The 25809-nt window shown below is 38.1% G+C and overlaps 2 protein-coding genes across 4 annotated transcripts; both read left to right on the top strand.

The window, feature by feature from the left end:
- The first annotated feature begins 68 nt into the window (after positions 1-68).
- On the top strand, positions 69-22409 carry LOC115232662. 3 transcript variants are annotated; one of them, XM_029802680.2, is made up of 7 exons: positions 69-267; positions 3312-3510; positions 6529-6603; positions 11608-11692; positions 13343-13419; positions 17130-17208; positions 22319-22409. In XM_029802680.2, exons 3-7 carry the CDS (start codon positions 6533-6535, stop codon positions 22376-22378), a joined length of 372 nt encoding a protein of 123 aa, XP_029658540.1. In that variant the 5' UTR covers positions 69-267; positions 3312-3510; positions 6529-6532; the 3' UTR covers positions 22379-22409. The 3 variants fall into 3 exon arrangements, with proteins under 3 accessions (XP_029658540.1, XP_029658538.1, XP_029658541.1); XM_029802678.2 differs by lacking the exon at positions 3312-3510 and having other exon boundaries at positions 76-267; XM_029802681.2 differs by lacking the exons at positions 69-267; positions 3312-3510 and adding an exon at positions 1839-1961.
- Positions 22410-25131: 2722 nt separating this feature from the next.
- Positions 25132-25809, top strand: LOC115224557. Its single transcript, XM_029795480.1, has one exon. It carries the CDS (start codon positions 25132-25134, stop codon positions 25807-25809), a length of 678 nt encoding a protein of 225 aa, XP_029651340.1.

Raw genomic sequence — 25809 nt, 5'->3', positions numbered from 1 at the left:
GTACGTATAACACGAGTATTTAATTTATAATTCAATTGATTTTCAATTTCCTATTCTAAATCAGAGTTTTTGTTTATTAATTTGCTTAATAAGCAGACGAGAAATATTTTCGTTGAAATTTTATTACTTTTACTGGCGATTCTTTTTTCCCATCAGCCTCAGTTGTAGCGCCGATTTGAAACCCACCTCCAGCATGGCGCAAGTCCGTATAATAACAACACATGTTTCTTGATGTATATGCAGCTTATGTATATATATAAAAATCAGGTATTACCACATGTTTTATATTTTTTATAATTATCGTTTCTCTGTTCATCAGTGCGTTTAAATTTCATTTAAGCCTTGTATTTATTTTCAGCACAATTATTATTTTCAATCTAAGAGTTATATTCCGAAACAGATTTCATCGATTTTTGTGTCTTTAAAGTTTAGTATCATAGATAAAGATTTTTGTTTTATATAGTACAGAATTTTTTCATTTGTGTGGTTTACCTGATGATGAACTGTTTTATGCGACCCGCTTCTTGTAAAAGATTTCTCATGCCTGTTATAGATATTGTATAGTAAACAACTATATTTGTTTATTCTAAGTTTGGTATGATGTCCTTCGAATTCAGAATAAAAGCAATGTTACTTTTTAGGAGGTTTTGAATTCGATGAAATTAGTAATGGTTAAGCAATTAATGTTGGCATTCCTTAATGTTTTCGTTTGTTACTAATTCTAAGAGCACTTTTTGCAAACCGGTCTATTTCTCGCGATTAATGTCGTGTGATAATGATTTCAGGGAAAGACTTCCTTCCGTTCCCTCCCCCGATTTTCTCGCAGATTATTTTATTATTTTTTTTGCCAAAACCCCACGTTTTCGGATACGGAGATTCCGGAAAATTGCAAAAAATCGGAATTTTGAAACCCCCCCCCCCCACACACACACTTTCTTCATTTTTTTTTTCCGTAACCCTAACCCTAAGTAGAAAAGTTTTGGAAATTTGTTTCAGAATCATAATCTCCGTGTTTTTCCGCACATTTTGACATAAAAAATTTGTGGAAAAAAAAATTTTACAAAAATGTTTTCGAAATTTTTTTCAGAATCACAATCTCCGTATTTTTCTGCACATTTTGAAAACAAAAATTTCTGAAAAAAGTTTAAAACGAAGAATTTGGGGGAAAGGGGAGAATTTCAAAATGCCGATTTTTGCAGATTCGATTTCTCCGTAGCCGAAAAAAATTAAATAAAAAAAGGGGTGTTTTTGCGGGGTATCTTTAGATGTAAACTGTCACGCTTTAGAATTTTTTTTTAATTTCTACGAATTTGAGTGACGTGCTTACCTCCCTTTACAACTATCGGTGCCAATATTTTCATTTTTGTGGAATTTAACTAGAAATTAGCAGTCATCGCTGTCCCACTCAGGTGATGCATACAGGCTAAGAGGTGAAAGGCTTGTGATCCTGAGATACATGCTGACAATATGGGTTTCCGGTATTGCAATGGATTTAGAAGAGATTGCAAAATCTCTGAGTAGTTCCTGCAGTTTTTGTATTGGGGTTTACTTTACCTAACTGCACATTTGAATCCTTCAAAATCCCTCTCCCCTTCAAAAGAAATTTTTACAAATTCCAGTTTGTAGAAAATTTCATTTGAAAATTATCTGCATTCCTCATCTTCGAAATTACGCTGTATTACCCTTGATCCAACTTGTAAAGGTGTAATGTCGAGCGAGGACATGGACCACACCCTATTTTGATTATTTTTGGGTTTTTTTCGACTGTGAAGATTTGTAATCTGCGCAGTCAAAAAAGTGGGTTTGTCTAGAAAAAGGAAAAAAAATAACCAAAAGTGGGTGCAGTCCACATCCTTTACCTCCGCCGTAATATCGATATATAACAGCGCCGAGAACTATGTATAAAAGATCCTACAAGCCTCCGGTGAATTCAGCAAGGTTGAACAACAGCATGGAAATAGGTGAAGCTTGTTCTGTCTTATTCCATGAATTGCAGCTAGAATGCTCTTTAGTAGACTGACTCTAATTCTTGTTCTTATATAGTTGAGAACATCAGAGTATCTTTCGTTTCGTTTCTTAACAGTTAGAAGAACAACCTTCTTGTGCTTGTTAGTCTGTTCTATCCCTCCTGATATGGACCTAACTATAGGAGTGAATGAGACCTTCGTCTATTTGAAGCACCAGATCTTTGTAACATCTCTTCTTCCATCCATGTGCTGCGTAAACCCAAGGCAAATTCTTGTTTATATATGTTGGTGTGTTTAGATGCATAACCCTGATGTCCAAGAATGTTTTCTCAATTCCAGCCACATTTAACCATGGTTGTTCAGCAGTATTGTTGTTTCCCATCGGGTTTGTGCCCAGTGGGAGGACTTCAGTTTACATCTTCACATCATCACACTTATTTTCTGAAAATTATGAAGAAACAAAGTTCATCATCATCGTTTAACATTCGCTTTCCATTCTAGCATGGGTTGGATGATTTGACTGAGGTCTGGCGAACCAGACTCCAATCTGATCTGGCACAGTTTCTACAGCTGGATGCCCTTCCAAACACCAACCACTCTGAGAGTGTAGTAGGTGCTTTTATGTGCCACCGGCACGAGGGCCAGTTTGGTGGTACTGGCAATGGTCACACTCAAATGATGCTTTTTATGTGCCACCTGCACAGGAGCCAGTCCAGCGGCACTGGCAACGACCTCGCTCGAATGTTTTTTTCATGTGCCACCAACACAAGTGCTAGTAACGTGACGCAGGTAATGATCACGGACTCATGTAAATTATATTTGAAATTAAAAGTCTCCTTTTCTCCTGCATCCAAAACAGTTTTTAAAATTAATTTTGATATAATCATAATCTATACCATTTGGAGTGTATTTATAGAAAATTTTCATCTAACAGTATCTATTTTTCAGCAAATTATGGTGAGGGCACACTTGTGTAGTTATGTCACAACCTACTCAATAGTAGTTGCAGGCTTGAAACCTTTTATAAGTATATAGCAAATTACTGATGAACTGTTAGATTCTAATTGTGATATTTTTTCAGTCTTCTTATCCATGGGTGGTAGATTGATAGAATCCATAAAGCACCAGGAAAAATGTTCTGCTTTATTAAATTCCAGGATCAAATCCTATCGAAGTCAACTTGGACTTTTGGTCAGAAGATTTCATAAACACGTGATTCCAAGTGTGTTCCTCACCACTAAATGGATGTTGGATAACTGTTTTCTGCTAGAGCACGAGTTGCCCTTAGCCTTATGAGTGGGTAGCCTATCAACTAGACTATCCTTTATCTTTTACTTGTTTCAGTCATTGAACTGTGACCATGCTGGGGCACTGCCTTGAAGAGTTTAGTCGAACACCTTGACTCCAAAATCTGGTACTTGTTCCATCAATCTCTTTTGCTGAGCCTCTAAGTTTTGGGATGTTAACAAACCAACGCTGGTTGCCAGACAGTGGGGCAAAGGACAAACCCAAAGACACATGTACAATGTGTCTGTAAGTCATGGTAAGATTTCAAACCCATTTATTGATGTCATTTACAACACTGCACATTTCATACACACATTGAATAAGTGACCAACTAATAAAGTTTACGTACAGTTCAGTGCAATATAATTAGGCTTCCATTTGTTGCCCTACACACATCCAGTTGGATGGGTGAAGAAAACTTGGGATGTGCGTGCAGCTTGTCACGTGACGGTGATGTGAACAACACTGCCAAGCCAATGGATCTGTCAAGATGTGGATGTTGTAAAGGAAAGTGCTGCACATTCTTTGGCTTGAAAAATTTGAATTTGTGATGCGTGTTTTTCATGAATATTGTCATGTGTTTAATGATGAGCTACCACACTAAATCAACATTTGCCATTGGGATTGCCAGCTTAAGAAACTGGCAGTTTGTTGATGCAAAATGTTCTGGCAGGCTGTCAGTTAGTGATGAGTCTGAGGCTGTAAGGGATGCTTACATATGGAGCCCAAGAAAATCTGTGCATACCTGCGCTAAACAACTAGGCCTTAAGAAGATCGCAGTTCACAAAATCCTGAAGAAATATTTCTAATTTACAGCTTACAAACTGCAGTTGTTACAGGCTATCTGCCCAACTGATAGATCTGAAAGATTTGAGTTTGCTGCAGAGAAGATATTTGTGATGGTCATTGATGAATGATTCCTACAGAACATTGTATTCAGTGATGAGGCTACATTCCATGTGTGTGGGCATGTTCATTGTCATAATATCAGGATATGGGTTGAGGAACTGCCACATGCCTACATTATGCATAAGTGTGACAATCACAAGGTGAATGTCTGGTGTGCCCACACACTTGATAGGGTTATGGGGCTGTTTTTCTTTGGAGAGCCAACTGTGATGTCTAACAACTACCTTGACATGTTGGACCTGTATGCAGTGCCACAAATATGGGATGTAGGTGCAGGTGTCTTCTTTCAATACTGGGCTCCTCCACTATGGAAGAATTGTCTGTGACTTTTCAGATAGGACAGTCCTACAGTGATGTATAGGAAGGGGTGGATGGAAAGCTTGGCTTCCACAATTGTTGGACTTCACACCTTTAGATTTTTACCTCTGGGGCTATGTCAAGCAATATGTGTACAGTGTTCCTGTTATCAGCATTGAGCACCTGAAGAGGATCAGTGATGCTGTTCAATCTGTTACACCTGATGTTCTTCATCATGTGTGGCAAGAACTGGAGTATTGATTAGATGTGCGTAGGGCACCAAATAGAACTGCACTAAACTGTAGGTAAACTTTATTAGTTGGTCTCTTCATCTATATGAAATGTGTAGTGTTGCAAGTTACTTCAATAAATAGTTTTGAAATCCCATTGTGGCTTTATGGACACACTATATGTATATATGATGGGCTTCCACAGAGTTACCATCTACTGAATTCATTTACAAGGCATTTGTTGACCTTGAGCTATTGTAGAAGGCTTAGTTGTCTATTCAACAACACTTCAAAGTAGTAGTCCATGGGATTTAAATCTAGTGAGTTTGGAAGCGACAATTTTGTTGTTACATGATTGTCTGACATCCATTTTTGGGTTACGTGAGCTTTGTGAGAAGGTGCCGAGTCTTGTTGAAACATGTATGGCTTTCCACTGGATACTTCATCCATCCAGGACTTGACAGATGTATCCAGCAGCTTTATCTATAAACTCCTGTAGAAAGATGTGAGGTGGTATAATATGGCCTTTGTTACTCACCATTGCTGAAACCATCACATCATTATCATTTTAATGTTGACTTTTCTATGCTTAGAGAGGGTTTATTGAAGTAGATTTTCATTGGACAAATGCCCTTTCTGTAACCAACCATCATTTGTTTTTAAACTCTGCTTTCGAAGACCTGTTGGGGCAAGTGAAATCGAAATTGAACCAAATTCGATGACTGGCACCTGTGCCAGTGGAGCGCTAACAGCTCCATCCAAGTGGGATCACTGCCAGAGCAGCTGTCTGGCTTCCGTGCCGGTGGCATGTAAAAAGCACTATTTAAGCGTGATCATTATCAGTGTTGCCTTACTGGCACTTGTGCCGGTGGTGCACGAACAAAACATTCGAGCGAGGTCGTTACCTGTGCAGGTGGGATGTAAAAAACATAATTTGAGTGTGGCCGTTGCCACTATTGCCAGGTTGGCATGTAAAAGCACCCACTACACTCTCGGAGTGGTTGGCGTTAGGAAGGTCATCCGGCTGTAGAAACTCTGCCAGATCAGATTGGAGCCTGGTGCCACCATCTGGTTCGTCAGTCCTCAGTCAAATCGTCCACCCATGCTAGCATGGAAGGCGGACGTTAAATGATGATGATGAATACTATATAGTGCTTCACCAAAATCACTTGATAAAGAAACATATCAAGTATATGCTGTGACCTGAATTGAATCAAGAAGCTATTGTGGAAGACATTTGCCCAAGGTGCCAATGCAGTAGAACTGAACTTGGAACCATGTAGCTGGGGAGCAAACTTCATATCTAACCATACAGCCATGCCTGCAACTTTCAAAATAATAAAAGCATTACAGTAATTAATTGTATTCACCTTAAATTTCTGATTGATATTGTTTTATTGTTTTAATCATTTGACTGTAGCCATGCTGGAGGACTGCCTTGAAGGGTTTTAGTTGAACAAATCGATCCCATGACGTTTTTTTCAAAGCCTAGTACTTATTCTATTGGTTCTTTTGCTAAACTGCTAAATTATGGGGATGTAAACACACCAACACCAGTTTTCAGGTGGTGATGGGGGAGGGGGATAAACAGATACAAAAACATGCAGATATATACATATATATATATATATATACAATGGTTGTCTTTCAATTTCCATTTACCAAATCCACTCATCAAGGCCTTGGTTGGTCTGTTGTTATAGTAGAAGATACTTGCCCAAGGTGACATGTGGTTAGGAAGCAAGCTTTCTACCACTCAGGCACACTTGTGTCTGAGATTTTTCTTTTCTTTTTTTTTAAAGTTTTATATTCAATTGTTTTATTTTATTGCTTTTTAGGAAGATGAAAACTCTTAAACTTCAAAGAATTGTTGTAAAATCTCCCTTGAGGAATTGGTTTTTATTAGTTAAAATGTAGGTAACAATTTTTTATAATTTTCTACATTTTGTTTTGGCCATAATTTGTGTTGCCCCTCTGCAAAAATGATGGAGAGGAGAATGCCTAAAGTTAGTGTATTTCACACATATCATTTGCAAAACTTACTCTAGTTTTCTCAGATTACATGGTTTCATTCTAGGGTCTTTTGGCACTCAGATTACTCTGTCAAATATACTTATTTATTCAAACTGTTTTGGATTAATCTGCATTATCTTGTAACCATGAGATTTTGGTGATGTTGCTGTCTATTTTTAGAATAACATTGCAGGATAGGTGTGAGAGGCTAGATCATGCTGGTTTGAACATAAAACAGGTAGAAGACTTTGGATGGTTTAAATTCTAAAGAGTTAAAAGCTGAATAAGTTGACTATAGAGAATCCAAAATAGCAATATAAGTATTAACCCTTTCATTACTGTATTTATTTTGAGATGTTCTGTGTTTCTTTCAATTACTTTAAATATAACCAAAAATTTAGTAAAATAATTTATCATTCAGCTAGTGTTAGGAACATAAATTGTGACTTAGGTTTGGTGGAAGATTTTAATTCAAAACTTATGTAAGCAAGACATTTGTACTCAGAGCCAGAGCCGGTTTCGGTCGGGTTGGTAACAAAAGGGTTAATTTGTCTTTTAATTTTCTATGCTTTTGAAATGAATAGTATATCCTATCCTATTCTTTGTGCAATCACGTCTGAGTAATTTTTTAGTGACAGTGATAATTTTCTTTCTCCTCTATGAAAAAATAGTATTGAATAAAGATGTTATGTGCGATTAGCTTGTAACCTAGAAAGTGAGAGATCATGACAGAGGTAAGAAACATGAAAGCAAGTGATTGTTAATAACTGGTGCAAAACATTTATTTTCTTTCAGAGTTTGTATACTAGTGATTAGTGAACACTCTAAAAATAATACATGGCTTTGTGTTTTACGTTGTTAAAAATAGTCACTAGTTGAGGTGGGTACACTGACAGTGAAAATGATATTTGTTGGTGTTGAAGGTCGAACAATGTAAATAAACTTATCTGAGTTTAGTAAGTAAGGTTGCCTAGCAAGTGCAGGCATGGCTGTATGGCCGAGAAGCTTGTTTTGAAAGGGTGTGGTTTTGGGTTTAGATCCACTGGTGTGTCAACTTGAGCAAGTGTCTTCTGTTTAGCTCTGGGCCAGCCAATGCCTTGTGAGTGAATTTGGTAGACAGAAACTGTGGCAACCCATTATGTGTATATGTATGTATTTGTGCCCACTACTTGACAATTGATGTTGGTTTGTTTATGTCCCTGTAATTTAGTTCAGCAAATGAGACTGGTACAATGAGGACTTGATTGATTTATTCAACTAAACACTTCAAGGATAATGTTGTAACCCGTTAGCATTTAAACCGGTCATATCTGGCCCAAATATTGTACCTGTTTTATGTCCAAACTGGCCAGATCTGGTCTCTCATCTCTACCCTACAATTTTATTCTAAAAATATAAAATCGCATAATTGTAATCTTGAAGTCTTGAGATAATGCAGGATGAAGTGAAAATACTGTGAATAAATGAGCATTACATTTGACAGTAATCTGAATGCTAAAGGGTTCATTCACACTGCCATACTGTTTTACACTCTGGAACACCCTACCTCTCTGACCCTTTTATTGCAGAACATTGGCAAACTTCTTTTTTTCTGATTCTCTACATGTAATATATACTAGAAAAAAAGATTTAGTATTTACAACCGTGTATGCCTATCCAGTTTTCTGGTGATTATGAAGTCTTCTTGATTGGTAGGTGATCAGGTAGTTGGCTGGTTTTTCGAAAATTAGCATTGTAAATAGCTAGGTTATTTACTCTCTCTTTCACTCTTTTACTTGTTTCAGGCATTTGACTGTGGCCATGCTGGAGCACTGCCTTTAGTCGAGCAAATCGACCCCCAGGACTTATTCTTTGTAAGCCTAGTACTTATTCTATCAGTCTCTTTTGCTGAGCCACTAAGTTACTGAGGCGTAAACACACCAGCATCGATTGTCAAGAGATTTTGGGGAGACAAACATATACACACACACATATATATATGACGGGCTTCTTTCAGTTTCCATCTACCAAATCCACTCACAAGGCTATAGTAGAAGACACTTGCCCAAGGTGCCATGCACTGGGACTGAACCCAGAACCATGTGGTTGGTAAGCAATCTACTTACCACACAGCCACTCCTGTGCCTATTTGTGTAAAAAAAAAGATTCTAAGAATGTTGACCCTTTTATTAATCCTCCTACCATATTCATAGCTTCCATGTAGACTGGAGTAACCATCATGGTGTTGCCTAACAAATCCATTTCTGTCATCACTTGTGATAATGAGGTTGCAGTCATTCATTATCTGTGTGGTATGCAGGAGAGCCTCTTGGAAACATTTCTTTTGCTCATCTATCAGTTCTGATGTCTGGATTTGAAAGAAAAAATAGTTGGTGCAATATTGTATGGAAGTGTCTTTTGTTTTTCATGTAGTCTCTTTACATTGAATTATAATATTGAGAAAATCTCATACATTTTAGTTATTATTAAACTATAGAGAATAGTAAAACATCATCAATGTACAATTCTCGTGATTTAGAAATAGCTAAAAACCAAAGCGAATATCATGAGTTGAAAAGTTCAATATCTTGGTATTTTGACTAGGTACATATCTTTGAACTAATTTTCTTTCCAAATTTCAAAAGTGCATGAGAGTGGGGTTTTTTTCTGAATGAATTTTGTGGTTCCTTCAAAGCCAAGAGGACAAATTCCTAAGAAGAAATTTTACCTCATCTGACAGAAGAGGAGGCCTGACTTCTAATTGTGTTGATGAAATTACTGATCTTTTATGTGACAACTAATTCAGTTTATAGATGGGATTTTCATGTTGAAGCTAATGTTCTGTGTGCGACGGGAAGTAACTTTTTTTTTCTTTCTGAATTACAATTTCCATAGCATTAAGTGAATGAGATAAATGTGATCTTGGCCAAGAGACTGATTTAGTGTAGATAGTTTTCCCATAGGTTGAATTGAACCCTCTCATTGTATTACAACAAATTACTTCTTAATTCTATAATGCTATCACTACTTACACTGGTAATTTCTATCACTGTATGATCACTTGTGGTAGAGCTAAGTTGCTGGTGACAGAAAGTGAACTGTTAACTTAGCTAACTGTCTGCTACCATATGAACTTAGCTATCCACATACTGAAGGAAATAGTGGGATCATAGAAAAGTTAGGGCAAGTCTTGTGAGAATTATGGCATACTGGTGGCTAATCAGAAACATAGAGTATTTCATTTTTTTTTTTTTTTTACAGCCAGTCTGTACTTATCAACATAACGGTTAGCTCTAGACTAGTTATGCTTATTTTTTTAGTTTCAGTTCACATAACTTCATTAAAGTTAAGAACTTAGCACAGATTTTGAACATAGTATGGTTATCAATGTTACATAGAGTAATCCATTTTTATTTTATCTGAGCCATATTATACTCATCAGTGTAATGGTTAGCTCATTTTCATGTGTATCAGGTGTTTCACAATGGTGTTGATTTGTACTAGTGTGTTTCTAGGTTTGTGGTTGGTTGTACATACAGTGGTTGATATTGTGTATAGTGAGGTCGGCAACATAGACTGTACTTACTATCTCCTGTTTTACTGTGTAGGTCATGTATTAGTTTGGTATGAGTGCAGGTAAGGTGTTTAGTAAGCTTTGTGGACTGCTTTTTAGGTTAGTGGATAAGATTAGTTTCAGTTAAGTTAGTAATATGTTATGTTATAGGCGCAGGAGTGGCTGTGTGGTAAGTAGCTTGCTAACCAACCACCGGGTTCAGTCCCACTGCGTGGCATCTTGGGCAAGTGTCTTCTGCTATAGCCCCAGGCCGACCAATGCCTTGTGAGTGGATTTGGTAGACAGAAACTGAAAGAAGCCTGTCATATATATGTATGTGTGTGTGTCCCTAGCATTGCTTGACAACCGATGCTGGTGTGTTTACATCCCCGTCACTTAGCGGTTCGGCAAAAGAGACCGATAGAATAAGTCCCAGGGTCGATTTGCTCGACTAAAGGCAGTGCTCCAGTATGGCCGCAGTCAAATGACTGAAACAAGTAAAAGAGAGAGTATAGAATTTATATATTGTTTGAAAATGTATTGTTTTTTTTTTTCACCAGCAAGTACTTGCAGTGTTCAATCATTGCTTTGGTTTTAATATCCATTTCATGTTGATTTATATATCAACTGAAGCCAGTATAGAATTTAAGTTAACTTAAATGAGGTTCAACTGAATTTGGAATGATATTTTTTTTTCCAGTTTGACAAACAAATGTGGTTTGTATTGTGATAGTGATCAGAAGTTCAGTATTCAAGTAACTAATTAATTTTTTTTGTGCCAAGCTCATGACTTTAATTGCAGTTGAATTGAATTGAGGCCTTCTACCTTCACTTCTTAGCTAATGTTTGTGAAAAGGGCAAGGACATTGTGTAGTATTTGATCACTTTTATGAAAGAACTTATATAGGAAAAATAAAGGAATTTTGGAAATTTTGTATTAACACTTTTGGCATTTAGCTTGCTCTGTCAAATCTAATTCTCATCTATTCATATTGTTTTGAGTTAATTATGCATTATCTCATACCTTCAAGATTTTGATGTTGTTGTATATTTTTAGAATGACATTATAGGTAAGTGTGAGAGGCCAGATCTGGCCAGTTTGAACATAAAACTAGTAGAATATTTGGCTTGGACATGGCTGGTTCAGATGTTATAAGGGTTAGTGTACTTTAGAACTGACTGAAACAAGGTGTCAGGTCAGTTCTTAGGTTACTGTGTTGGTAATGAAACTTGTTAAAATTGGATTTGCGACGTGCCTTTATTTTTTTTTACTTAATTATAGAAACTAAATTATATCAGTTGAAAAAAAAAATACCTTCAAGAATATAGTTTGTTGTTATTTAAGTAATTTATTTATTTTTTTCTATTGTAGAGAATTTGCTGATCAGAATAACACCATCAAAGCAGCAAGCTTCAAATCTCTGCTCCTCATGGCTGTGAGATCCCTACATGGTGAAGTATGTACCTTGTGAAATTATTTATTTTTTGTCAATGGGCCATGTGTGTGTGTGTGTGTCTAGACACATACATGCTGGTGAACGATTTGTTGATAGGAAATGCCAATAAACATCACTGGTTACAGCCCAGCCACAAATGCTTATATATGTGTAGTATGACTGTGTGGTAAAAAGTTTGTTTTCAACCACCTCACCAACAACAACACTGAACACCTTTTTGATCTCCATGTGTCTAACACACGTGGACATGCCTACAAAGTCAGAAAACAACACAGCTCCCATGACTTTCTGAAACATTTTTTCACGCTCAGAGTTGCTGAAGCATGGAATAAACTGCCTGCGTCAGTTGTTGACACTACATGCTTTCCGAAATCCGCCGAAACTACACCTGATTATATATACACTTTAGATGAGTTGTAGTGCACCTGAGCACTGTACACAATTATTATTATTATTATAACCACATAATTCTGGGTTCAGGCTCACTGCATGGCATCTTGGGCAAATGTCTTCTGCTACAGCCCCACACCAGCCAAATCCTTGGATGACAGGACCGAGACTCCTGGCAGTTTGCGTGCATGGAAAAACACATCGAGATAAGTAAAAGTGTGGTTGTCCTTGCATACAGGCTTGTCCCATGCAACCCTCTCCAGCTGAGTGTTCCAAATCTTGTGGGCTTATAAGTGGTGGTGCCATGTAAAAAGCACCTGTGCTGGTGCTGCGTAAAAGCACCCATTACACTCTATAAAGTGGTTAGCATTAGGAAAGGTATCCAGCCATAGAAATTATGCCAAAACAGACATGGAGCCTGAACAGCCCTGAAGCTGGTCAGCTCCTCTCAGACCATTCAACCTGTATCTCAGCATGGAAAACACGTTAAATGATGATGATGATGGGGTTCCATACAGTTCCAAATTCAATCGGAGAGCATCGGTTTGTCCAATGCTATAGAAGATGCATGCTCAAAATACCATGGAATGAGACAACCTGAGACCATATGACCTAAACTTTATACCTTCACAGCCCTGCCATGTGTGTGTGTACACATCAGGCACACAGGCATGGCTCGTAGTAAGAAGTTTTTCTTACCAACCACATGGTTCTGGGTTCAGTCCCAATGCATGACACCTTGGGCTAGTGTCTTGCTATATCTATGGGTTGACCAAAGCCTTGTGAGTAGATTTGGTTCAACAAGAACTGAAAAAAGCCCACGCATATGTATCTATGTGTGTGTGTGTGTTACTGTCATCTTGTCTTGACATAGCATAATAGTAGTAAACAAGTGTCACTGTCATGTAAGTGGTGTCCTTTGTTTCCAATGTCCTGTGAGAAACACATCTGGTCATGGTGAGCTATTACCTTATATGGAAACAGGTGGGGTTAGGTGATGGGAAGGGCATCCAACCATAAAAACTCTGCCTCAATAAATTCCATCTGACCCATGCAGGCATGAAAACGTGGATGTTAAAACGATGATGGAAAGTGCAAGCTTATTGATTTTGATTTCATTACCACAATATATGGAAATAGTGTTCATAAGTACCTATTATGTACTAGTGTGCATTAGTGTGTCTTAATGTGTTGCAAATGATTTATGCTGTTTCCTGTTTTACCTTAATAGTATTATTTGTATTTTCTTATTTCAAACAGATTGCAGCTTCTGCAAATATCTTTGTTCGGAAATTTGATGAGCAAAAACTTGAAACTATTCTTATGGTACCACACACGTAAGAAAAATTTTTTTTATTTTGCTATATTTTAATATATATTATTTTAATAAAGATCCCCTTCGGTCATGAATGACTTAGAAAATTGCCTCTGAAGTGCAAGTCTGGGCAAAGTTGTTTATGGAAGACCAGCAGTCGCCCATGCATACCAGTCTCCCCTCTCTATGCCACTGATGTTATCCAAGGGAAAGGCAAAGGCCTATACAGCTTGGCATCAGTGACGTTGCAACTCATTTCTACAGATGAGTGAACTGCAGCAGTGTGAGATAGTGTCTTGTTCAAGAACACAATACCTTGCCCAGGCTGGGAATCAAACCCGCTACCTCATGATTGCGAACCTGATGCTCTAACCACTGAGCCATGCACCTTCACTATTTTGCTATATTAAGTATATGTGGAGTATTACATAAAAAGTAATAAATCATACATTATATTAATTATAATTAGTTTCATTTAGTAAAAGTTGGGTATGCTTGCACATCCACTTGTGCATGCACACACGCATACATAAATACAAATATATCTGATAATTTTGATCCTTTTAAATAGTTACGATATCAATAGAAATATGTTCCATCACATTTATGGACCAACCAGGATGCAGAGCCTCGGCCAGCTACTTTTATGATTTCCTCCGTGTGTGTGTGTGGAGGTGCAATGTCCCAGTGGTTAGGGCTGCGGACTCGCGGTCATAGGATCGCGTTTTCGATTCCCAGACTGGGCGTTGTAAGTGTTTATTGAGCGAAAACGACTAAAGCTCCACGTGGCTACGGCAGGGGTGGTGGCAATCCCCTGCTCTACTCTTTTGCCACAACTTTTTCTCACTCTTTCTTCTGTTGGCCTGCTTGCTTAGCCAGTGGGGTGGCATTATTTGAAGGCTAAAACAATGTGAAGCACATTGTGGCCAGCGATCTGTAGCAACATCGGATAGCCTGGTTGGTCACGGTGATATATATATATATATATATATGTATACATACTATATAGTTCCAAGTTCAATCCCATTTTGTGTGGCACCTTGGCCAAATGTCTTCTATAGCCTTGAGAGTGGATTTGGTCGATGGAAACTGAAAGAAGCCCTTTGTGTCTATGTATATATGTATATATATATGTGTGTGTGTGTGTGTGTCTTTGCATCTGTGTTTGTTCCATCCCCACCGTTTGGCAACTGATGTGTGTTTACATCCCCATAACATTGTGGAGAGGCAAACAACACTGATGATCATATAGGTTCAACACAGAATATCCCGACAATGGATTTATTTCCTCTGTTGCATTTTCAACTCAGAATCACAAAAGAGTCGTTTAACAACTGACGTCTACAGGAAAGCTATCTGTTGTAGTATCTATGTACATTGCTGATTAGTCTGACCAACCATGTCAAGGCTGCATACATTCAGCACCTGATCACCTATATAAATAACAAGATAGGACTGTCAACTCAAAGCACTTTCAAAAAGTACTATAGGATAATGGATATCCAGTTAACAACTTGGTAACAACACTACTTGCCAAGCTTAACACCTCCAACTGCAGTACTTCTTAAAAGCTGATGCGCTTTTGACAGTAGCATTATTGCTGCAGTCTGCTTTGATAATCTGTAGAGATGGAGTAGATATAAAAACTGCTCCTTTTGAACTTTCCCTGAGGAACTACCTCGTAGGTACAGTGCAGTAATAAATGCAGCAGATTTTATATTAGTAATCCCATTCATCATCTGTATTCTTTTGAGTCAGAACGTTTCATCTACCCTCATTCATAAAATCTTTTATAGTTGAAATAGTAAAATACACAGGGTCCATATTTAAAAGTTTTGATTTCATTTCTAATGTGAACTGTTGTGGCCTTTCTCAATCACTTTTAATAGTGCTTCAGGTACATACACCTAATGACTCTGTTTTATGGTTTATACTGTGAGAAACATGAAACTGTTGTCAATCTATCATCTAAATTAGATCTTTCATCAGAAAGTCATATAATACTTGATTGGTAATTAATAATAAATGAGCCACAGTAGCTTTATTGATCAGTTTGTTTTTTTAAAACACCGTCACTAATAGCCTATGTGAAGGTACATAACTCTGCTTGCTTCATTATGTCAAAAATCATATTCCATTAACAGGTTTCAAATGAATAGTTATCAGTAGTAAGTGTGTCTGGTTGTAAAGTAACATTGCTTCAATAGTTTGTTGACTCTTGTGTTACTAACATGTACATGCATGTAAAATAGTAATGTACACAGAAAAGTGTGTGTGTGTGTATGTATATATGTCGCCTTACTAGCACTTGTGCTGGTGGCACTTGAAAAAAACATTCAAGCGAGGTTGTTGCCAGTGCCGCTGGACTGGCTCCTGTGCAGGTGGCACATAAAAAGCAACATTTGAGCGTGGCCGTTGCCAGTACCACCTAACTGGCCCTCGTGCTGGTGGAACATAAAAGCACCCACTACACCCTTGGAGTGGTTGGCATTAGGAAGGGCATCCAGCTGTAGAAACTCTGCCAGATCAGATTGAAGCCTGGTTTGCCAGACCTCAGTCAAATTATCCAACCCATGCTAGCATGGAAGGCGGACGTTAAACGATGATGATGATGATGATATATATATATATATATAATGTACATATATGTGCACGTTTCAAATTTCATTAGAATCTATGCAAGGGACCAATATCTTCTTGCAATGGTCTATCTTGGTTTTTTTTTCATTTGTCCATAACCCACATATAAGAATATTGTTTTGTATCCCCCATTTCTCACTGGTAATGCTGAAATAGACAAAAGTTAAATTGTAACACAAAAGTCTAACTAAAAGCCATCAACTTTCCATGGTTCACAAATATATTAGATTTGAAAAAATTTTAGAAAAGACTTGAGACCCATGGTGGCTCATCTGCTGCTAACCCCTGATTTATACTTATTGATTAGCTTCAAAATCTATCAGAATAACTATATCCCTAGATTAGTCTTGCATTATTTAATAATCTCAATTTCATATTGACTTAATTATGACATGAAAATGGTATGTAAGTGAAGTATATATTCCTTTTATTAAGTGATTAGTGTTAGAAGAATCATTCTGGTGTTAAATTAGATACTTTGTAAGATGGTGAGCTGGCAGAATCGCTACCAGACAAAATTCTTAGTGACATTTTTTCTGACTTTACGTTCTGAATTCAAATGCTGCCATGGTCGACTTTGCCTTTTATCCTTTTAGGGTTGATAAAATAAGTACCATTTGAGCACTGGATTCGATCTAATTGACTTAACCCCTCCATGAAATTGCTGGCCTTGTACCAAAATTTGAAGCCAAATTAGATACTTTTGTAACTTAATCAAATCTTCAAATTTGCACAACCAAGCTATTGCTGATAAATTAATCATTGAACCTAAAACAATGTTGTTTTTTTTATTTAATAAGCTTACAATAGTTTTAAGAAGCTGTATAAAAGATAAGTATATTGAATAATCAATATATCTTTGTATCAAGTATATAAAGATTTTTACAAGGAGAATTGTAATGTTTAAAATGTTTAATGTCTGTCTTTGACTTGAGGTTAGATATGAATCTAACTTCAAGTGTATGATAGTCATTTTAATGCAGTTCATAATAGCCTCTCTAGTACAAGATCACATCTATGCTTTTTAATGTAATTGAGTTTTCAAATATAATTTGAAGATGGTTGAATAAATGATAATTTTTTCTGTTTCAGGCATCTACTTCATCTCTGGACTAGTATAATTACAGTAACTAATTTATGTGATAAAGCTTGTACACTCCATGTTCTTCAGGTATTGATTTTATTGTCTAATTCCATACCCCCCCCCCCAAAAAAAAACTTGTTTCTTATAGATACCTTAAGAAGTAAATTGTTTTAAAATTGAGAAGAAAATGTATTTGTCATCATCATCATCATCATTGTTTAACGTCCGTTTTCTATGCTAGCATGGGTTGGACGATTTGACTGAGGACTGGCGAACCAGATGGCTGCACCAGGCTCCAGTCTGATCTGGCAGAGTTTCTACTGCTGGATGCCCTTCCTAACACCAACCACTCCGAGAGTGTAGTGGGTGCTTTTATGTGCCACCGGCACGAGGGCCAGTCAGGCGATACTGGCAATAGCCATGTTCAAGTGGTGTTTTTTACGTGCCGCCTGCACAGGAGCCAGTCCAGCAGCACTGGCAATGACCTCGCACGAATGTTTTTCATGTGCCACCAGCACAAGTGCCAGTAAGGTGACGTTGATAATGATCACGTTTAAATGGTGCTTTTTGCATGCCACCGGCACGGAAGCCGGTAAGCTGCTCTGGCAGTGATCACACTTGGATGGTATTTGTCTATATTTATATTAGTGTGGTTCTAGTTTTTTATTTTTAATGAAATTAAATCTTATGATCTGAAGAACTCATTAAAAGTAATTTTTAAATATGGGGAAAATTAAAATGCCAGTGCCATTATTAGCTGGATTTGGATGATTTTGCAAAATCATTAGAGCATCTGATAAAATACCTTTCAGTATTTAGTTATGACCCTTAACACTCAGTGTTCAAATCCTGCCTTTCATCCTTCTGGGGTTGTTAAGATAAATTTGGTATTTATTTATTTAACTCTTTTTTCACCAAACTTCTGCCTGACCTTGTACCTATTCAAAAAATTGTTCTGTGAAGTTCTGTCAGGTAGGCTTTTCTGCATTTAAAAGCCGGTTTGTCAAGGACATTGGGAGACAGGTCTACGATTGTTTGGTAATATGTAGTGCATGAATAAAGCAGTGACTGGCATAATTGTTGGCATGCCTGGCAAAATGCTTGGTAACATTTCGTCCATCTTTACATTCTGTGGTTGACTTTGCTTTTCATTCTTTAGGAATTGATGGAAGGGCATCCAACTATAGAAACACTGCCAGATCAGACTGGGCCTGGCACAGCCTTCTGGCTTCCCAGACCTCAGTCAAATCGTCCAACCCATGCTAGCATGGAAAACGGACGTTAAACGATGATGATGATGAAGTACCAGTTGAATACTGGGGTCAATGTAATTGGCTTACATCTTCCTCCTGAATTGCTGGCCCTGTGCCAAAATTTGAAACCATTATGTTGTGAATGAATGGGAGTGAAGGGGAAAGAAGGTGTTCAATTTGTTGGGTGGCATCTTTTCTTGGTATATTCAAAGACATGTCTGATTGGCAGCATAAGAAATCTGAAACCAACCAGTGTTGAAGTTGGATTGACACATGATTGAGAAGATTCATGATACAATTACATCTGTTACATCTCTGGTATTCAGCTTTCATTATCAATGTTGAAATATTTCCTTCATAATAGTATAGATTGAACAGGTCTGTTATACAATATATTGCTATTTAATTCTGTCTTCTAAGTTACCTTGTTGTTGTTGTTGTCTTCTATAAAAATACTTCACTGACACCACATAGCCTTTCTTCACCCAGAATTCATCCATTTGATCTTGCTTGCCCACACGAGAATGTCTGGCACCGTGTTGCTTATAATGATGAGGATTCTAGTTGATCCAGTCGGCGGAACAACCTGCTTGTGAACTTAATATGCAAATGGCTAAGCACTCCACAAACACGTACCCTTAACATATTTCTCGGGGAAATTCAGTGTGAAACGGAATGTGACGTGGCTGGCCCATTGAATTACAGGTACCATTTACTTTTGCCATCTGAATGGACTGGAGCAACTTGAAATAAAGTGTCTTGCTCAAGGACATAACATGCTGCTAGGAATTGAACTCATGACCTTATGATTGTGAACTGAATACCCTAACCATTAAGCTACGTGAACAGTTATCTCTCCTGCACACTTTGGTCAGTTAATTCTCAGTCACTTTCCAAGTTGCCTTGTAACTTTTCATCCAGTTTAGCTTTACACATCTACTCCTGCACAGAGAGCTCCTATAAGGTCACTGGACTTAATAGAAATAGCTGCAGGTCTCTTTCATTGCACCTCTCCATCCTAAAAATAAACGAAGTACACATTGGTTAATATAGTTTTACATACACTACAATTGAAATGAAAACAGAATAGTTTCAATAACAATAACTTCTTCTTACAGCATTCACCCGGGGTGGGTTGAGCTGGCTTCATTCATCCTCAATGCTGCATCTCACAAACGCCGACCAGGCCTGGCGATTTGAGGCTAATGACCACATGATCTCCAACCACTCCTTATTCCAGTGGCGAACGCCGTAGATATGGGGGCCTAGGTTGGGTTCCAGATCAGCCTTGACTGTTATCAGCCAGGTTTTTCGTTGTCCACCACATCGCTTTCGCCAACCCTGAAGGGGAGCCGGGGCAATTGCTTCGTAGATGAATTCTCTTGGTTGACAACGGAGGGCATGACCCAGCCAACGCAGACGTCTTGTTAGGATGACTTGTCGGAGGGAGGTGATTCTGCACTGGTGTCGCACCAAATTGTTGGAGACAAAAGTGATGCCATCGGACACGAAGGATGCGGCGTAGACTGAGGTGATCGAAGGATTCTAGTTGCTTAATATCTTACACCTTCATTGGCCATGACTCGCTGCCGTAAAGGAGAATCGTTTGCACTAGTGCTTGGTAGATCCGTACTTTGGTGGTGCGTCAGATCTCAGATCTTGACCAGAGTCATGCACTGAGTTGGTTGAAGGCTTGGCGAGCGAGGTCGATTCGTGTTTTAAAGCCTGAAATAGCTACTTCAGTTTGCATCATAGCAATTGTGTAACTACTCTCTTTGAGACAGTTGAATTGAGTGGGTTCAATTTTATTTTGTGAGATACTCCTATAGAATAATAGTTGCATTCAGTTACAGTCAACTCTCGCTACTATGCCAGTTTTGCGCGGTCCCGGCCAAATAATAAACAAAAAATTTTTACTATGCCACTTGTAAACTGAAGCACACGCAACTTTTCGAAATTTTGTACTCCTACATTTTGTACATTTCGTATTTGTAATCTTGTGGAAAAGTTCAGAAAGTAGCACACAATGTCAGCTCAGAAACGCAAGCGGACTGAGTTTACGCTGAAGGAAAAGAAGGAGATTATCGATGCTGCGAAAAACGTTATTGTCGGGCCCCTCGTATCATTAGTAATATCTGATACAAGTTACCGCCCCTTGTATTGTCCGACATGTTTCACTCTAGAAGAAATAGCAAAGGAGGTAATGCATAACGAAGAGCCGGTGGAAAGTGAAGACGACGAGGTAATTGTGGAAGAGGAATATGTTTTGTTTGCAGATACCCAGAGAGCATGGAGCACTATCCGAAAGTTTATGCAGCAGCAGAGCAGCGGAAAACCCAGCGTCATGCAGGCGTGTGATAGGCTAGACAACGAAATGAATGAAATCCGCCGAAAGAAGATGCGTCAGCCGACAATTTTTGAGAGCTTTGGGATTAACTAAAAGCAATCTGAACTTAATAAACTTGGATGTCTTCTTCTTACCATTGCATTGAACTTCTTATTGGCCTTACTTCCTACCCTATGAATTTTTATTCGTATGTTCAGTAAATTTTTGGTTATGTAGTGTTTAGATAACAGACCCTCGGTACTATGCCACTTTGGCTCAGTCCCGCAGGGTGTCATAGTAGCGAGAGTTGACTGTATCTTTTGACTTCAAAGGATTGAATATACCATATTTTAAAATACTAGTGCAGATAGGCGTATGAGTGGCTGTGTGGTAAGTAGCTTGCTTACGAACCACATGGTTCCAGGTTCAGTCCCACTGCGTGGCACCTTAGGCAAGTGTCTTCTGCTATAGCCTCGGGTCGACCAAAGCCTTGTGAGTGGATTTGGTAGACGGAAACTGAAAGAAGCCCGTCATATATATATGTGTGTGTTGTGTTTGTCCCCCAAACTTGGCTTGACAACCGATGCTGGTGTGCTTACGTCCCTGTAACTTAGCAGTTCGGCAAAAGAGACCGATAGAATAAGTACTGGGCTTCCAAAGAATAAGTCCTTGGGTCGATATGCTCGGCTAAAAGCGGTGCTCCAGCATGGCCACAGTCAAATGACTGAAACAAGTAAAAGAGTATGTGGTTGTGTGGTAAGGAGTTTGCTTCTCGTTCACATAGTTTCAGGTCAACCAAAGCCTTGTTAGTGGATCTGGTAGTTTGAAGCGGAAAGAATCTTGTTATACATACTCTCTTTACTCTTTTACTTGTTTCAGTCATTTGACTGCTGCTATGCTGGAGCACTGCCTTTAGTCGAGCAAATCGACCCCAGGACTTATTCTTTGTAAGCCTAGTACTTATTCTATCGGTCTATTTTGCCGAACCACTAAGTTACGGGGATGTAAACACACCAGCATCGGTTATCAAGCGATGTTGGTGGGGACAGACACACACACACACACACACACATATATATATATATATACATATATACGACAGGCTTCTTTTAGTTTCCATCTACCAAATCCACTCACAAGGCTTTGGTCGGCCTGAGGCTATAGTAGAAGACATTTGCCCAAGGTGCCACGCAGTGGGACTGAACCAGGAACCATGTGGTTGGTAAGCAAGCTACTTACCACACAGCCACTCCTGTGTGTGTATGTGTGTATCTGTGTTTGTCCCTCCCCACTGCATGACAACTGGTGTTGGTTTGTTTATGTCTCTGTGAGCTAGCAGTTTGGCAAATGAGACCAATGGAATAAGTACCAGATTATTAAAAAAAAGTCCCCATAAATACTGGTTTTGTTTGGTTTGACTAATCTCTTCAAGGTGATGCCCCAACATGACTGAAACAGGTGAAATATATAACTGGTTAGAAATGTGATGTTTTGTAGCAAGTTTATTTTAAAAAGTCAGATTGAATATTTGCCACCATTTATATTTCAGGCTTAATGTTTTCTTCCAAGATTACTTCATCTACCTCTTTAGTAAAATGTTTGAACTTCCTCTTTCCAGGTCTCACAACATTTAATGGCAATTGGAAACTCAAGTCGACAGCTTAGTTACCCAACATAAATAAAAAATCATATGTAACCTTGTTGTTAAAGACTTGTTGTTACTTTCTTTATTATCTTATTCAATCATTATTCAGCCTCCTTTTTTATTTCAAAAATCAATCATTTTACAATTTCTTTTTTAACAACCAATTTCACATGATATGGCACTCTTCTATTTTTTTATTATGTGAGGGGCTGGAATTAACAAAATTAATGTTGGAACTCCTAGAAAATGAACTTTTATTCAGCAGACTGGTATTACGAGAAGATATAATTTGTGAAAGATTCTTTGTGTTGGAGAAGGTAACTCTAACTATATGAGAATTAATAATTGAATAATATCTAGAATTGTTTGGAAAGTTCTTACCAACCACTTCACGGAACTGCAAAGGAAGATTAGATTTAATTTACACCGTTTATTCCTTTGGGATAAAACCAATGTTGTCTTCGAAACATATGTCGAAAATAAAAGAATTTGAATAGCATCTGCATTCAACTCCATTTATTTACTTATACTACACAAATTACTGCACATTAACCCGGAGTTTCTACCTTTGAATAGGTCGCTATATCCTTGTTATTTGCGTGAATTTTGCTACCCTGGTAACTGTCTATTGAATTTTCCATGTTAATGGTAAACAAAGGATAATTCATTCAACCATTTACATATTCTTCAACAGATTATCTTATAACCGTTACCGCAAATGGAGTTGTTTAATATCAACGTTTCACTTAAGGATATTCCTATTTCCCCAAAGAATGCTTTCTTTAAGGAACTCATTAATAAGACGAATGCATTTATCAACCGCATCAGATGGCTCACCTTCTTCGACAATAAGGACTTATAACAGACCAGTAATGACATTTCTTCTGAGTTTTAAAAAATGATTTAAATCGAAGGGTAGCCCTCCACCTAACCCTAGATTGAAGCAATTCGAGGATGATGTATGGTCCATCGTGAAGAATATAAAATTTCACCGTTCACCCCTCAGGAACAAACATCTTAGATATCTTGACAACGTCTCTAAGGAAATCAATAACATAAATTTCATCCTTGTTCAATCTGATAAAACTGGAAACCTCTATAAGCTTACCAAGAGCCACTATTTGGAACTGCTGGAAAAGGAGATCCATAAAAACTACAAGATCACCCGTATGACTACTCTCTGGCAGGCTAATCTAGAAGCTAAAGGAATTATGGAATCGTATGGATTACAGATGAAGACAGAACCATTGAATCCCAGGCAACCTCGGTTTATTTTAAAAGACCGCAAACAAAACTTTTATAATGATCCATCCTTACGGCTTATCTGTCCTTCCAGCGCAGACATCGGTAGACTTAGTAAATACATCTTAGATAAGTATTTCCCTACATGAATCAATAAATTAAAACTTAGCTTATGGTCTTGTAGTGACGTCATTTTCCAGTGTGCGCACACGCAATGTCATTCTTCAGTGTGCGTGTGCGGGGCTGGAACCTTCTGGAAAGGCCTAAGGAAGTTCCCTCATGCACATGCGCTAGAGACTGGGGAAGAAAATTCTATCGCGTTCCTTGTTAGCGTCGTTGACTTGAGACATGGCTATTGAAGAGAAAGGACGTGTTAAACGTGTGATCAGCCATTCTCCTGTCCCAGACGCTTAGAATTTGACCTGCTCTGTTGCTGCTGAATTTGTTGTAAGAATCTTACAAATGTTAAAATTTAGCCTTGCTATATCGAACCAAGTAGATATCAATATACCAACGTACTTCTTTTGTACATAAGAAAATAAAGAATATATATATTTTTAAGGTTGCGTTCTTGTTTTTGACTGGTAGATTCTGGAAATTAAAGAAAGGAAATTGGTTGCACCCAAACAGTGTAAAGAATTAACCAGTTCCATTACAGTGGTGACCCCGAGTTCTGGTCATAGAACACTTAACTAAAATCTAGTTTCTACCGAGTCTGAACCAATTAGTCAACCACCATCACCGCCGCAGTCATCATCATCTTTGCTTCAATTTTATAGTTGTTTTGTCATAGACACGGAGCGTAGCCAAACATATTATGAAGACACTATTGTAAACCAATGACAGAAACTGCAAAGTAATAATTTTCGTCTTGAACAACTGTATCAGGAATCGATCTGAGAAAATCATCGAGCGTTGTGAATCCAGTTTTTCTGACGTCGATATCTTCGCCTCAACATACACCAGCAACGCAGGACATTTCCACCAACGACGCCTTTCTCTGCCGTCGCAATCACCATCGCCATCCTTCAACTTCACGTCGTCTCCATCTCCGTCGCCTTCATCTCCAGCAACACTAATACGTACATAGCACTCACTCAGGTTTAGCTTTCACGCTGTTGTGATTTTCACCGAGGTTAACAGCACAGCACTACCTGCGAGATCTTCTGTACCAATGTAACCTGGCACAGCATTGAAGTCACACCCGCTACACGACGTGTTTAACCGGCATCTGCACTTGTGATCCCAACATCCTGTTACAGAACGAACTGCTATTATGTACTCTACTATGAACTGGTAAAATAACTTCATTAAAAAAAAAAAAAAAAAGAATTTTTATTCTCTGTGCATACAGTACAAAAAGAAAAGGAAAAAACATTTTTTTTTGGTAAAATTTACACATAAAAAATATTTATTGGTTCAATTGCTGGTCTTGTTTTAATTTCTATTTCTTTCTGTTCTTTTTTCCATTTGCATCAGTTCAACTTTTCGTTGTCATTTCCCTTTCCTTTGACAGTCATCTATTTAAATTTAAAAAGAACAACATGTCTTTGGCATCATTACCCATTTTCACAGATGATGCCACACTTTGGTTTGCACAACTAGAGGCATATTTTTGTGCACATAGTGTTTCTTCTGAGAAGCAGTTGCAAATTCTTTATAGTTGTATGCCTCCTCAACTTGCAACTACTGCCAGAGATCTTATTACAGATCCTTCTCCAGATGCCACTTACGCGTCTGTTAAATTAGAAGTAGAAAAAAGAAACACTAGAAGCAAGGAAAGTCGCTTCCATGAATTGATGGCGGATGAACAGTTGGGAGATAGGACGCCTCCTGAATTTCTGAGACGTTTAAGAGAGTTGAGCGGTAAATCTGCAGACGCTCCTCTGCTTTGGAAAATTTTTTTTTCAAGGTTACCCGCCTATATACAAACTGCTTTAGAGTCCAATTCTGTGGACCAAATAGCGACCATGGCAGATAAGATGGTTGAATTTGCAGTGCGACCATCTTCACGTGCTGCTTGTGTCTGCTCGGAAACTTCTGCAAACTCAATTGATGGACTTTCTAAACAAATAGAAAGTCTCACCAAAAGGATGGACGCGATGGCAAGCGATTTTCAAGATCGCGTAGTCGTGGCCGTTCACCATCTCGTTCCACTCAGTCAAAGTCCGGACTGTGTTGGTATCACTCCAAGTTTGGAGAGAAAGCACATAAGTGCATAA

This window comes from Octopus sinensis, linkage group LG2, assembly GCF_006345805.1.
Source record: "Octopus sinensis linkage group LG2, ASM634580v1, whole genome shotgun sequence".
Classification (NCBI taxonomy): domain Eukaryota; kingdom Metazoa; phylum Mollusca; class Cephalopoda; order Octopoda; family Octopodidae; genus Octopus; species Octopus sinensis.
The sequence above is the reverse complement of the archived record's forward strand: the minus strand, read 5'-3'. Positions and strand labels throughout refer to the sequence as shown.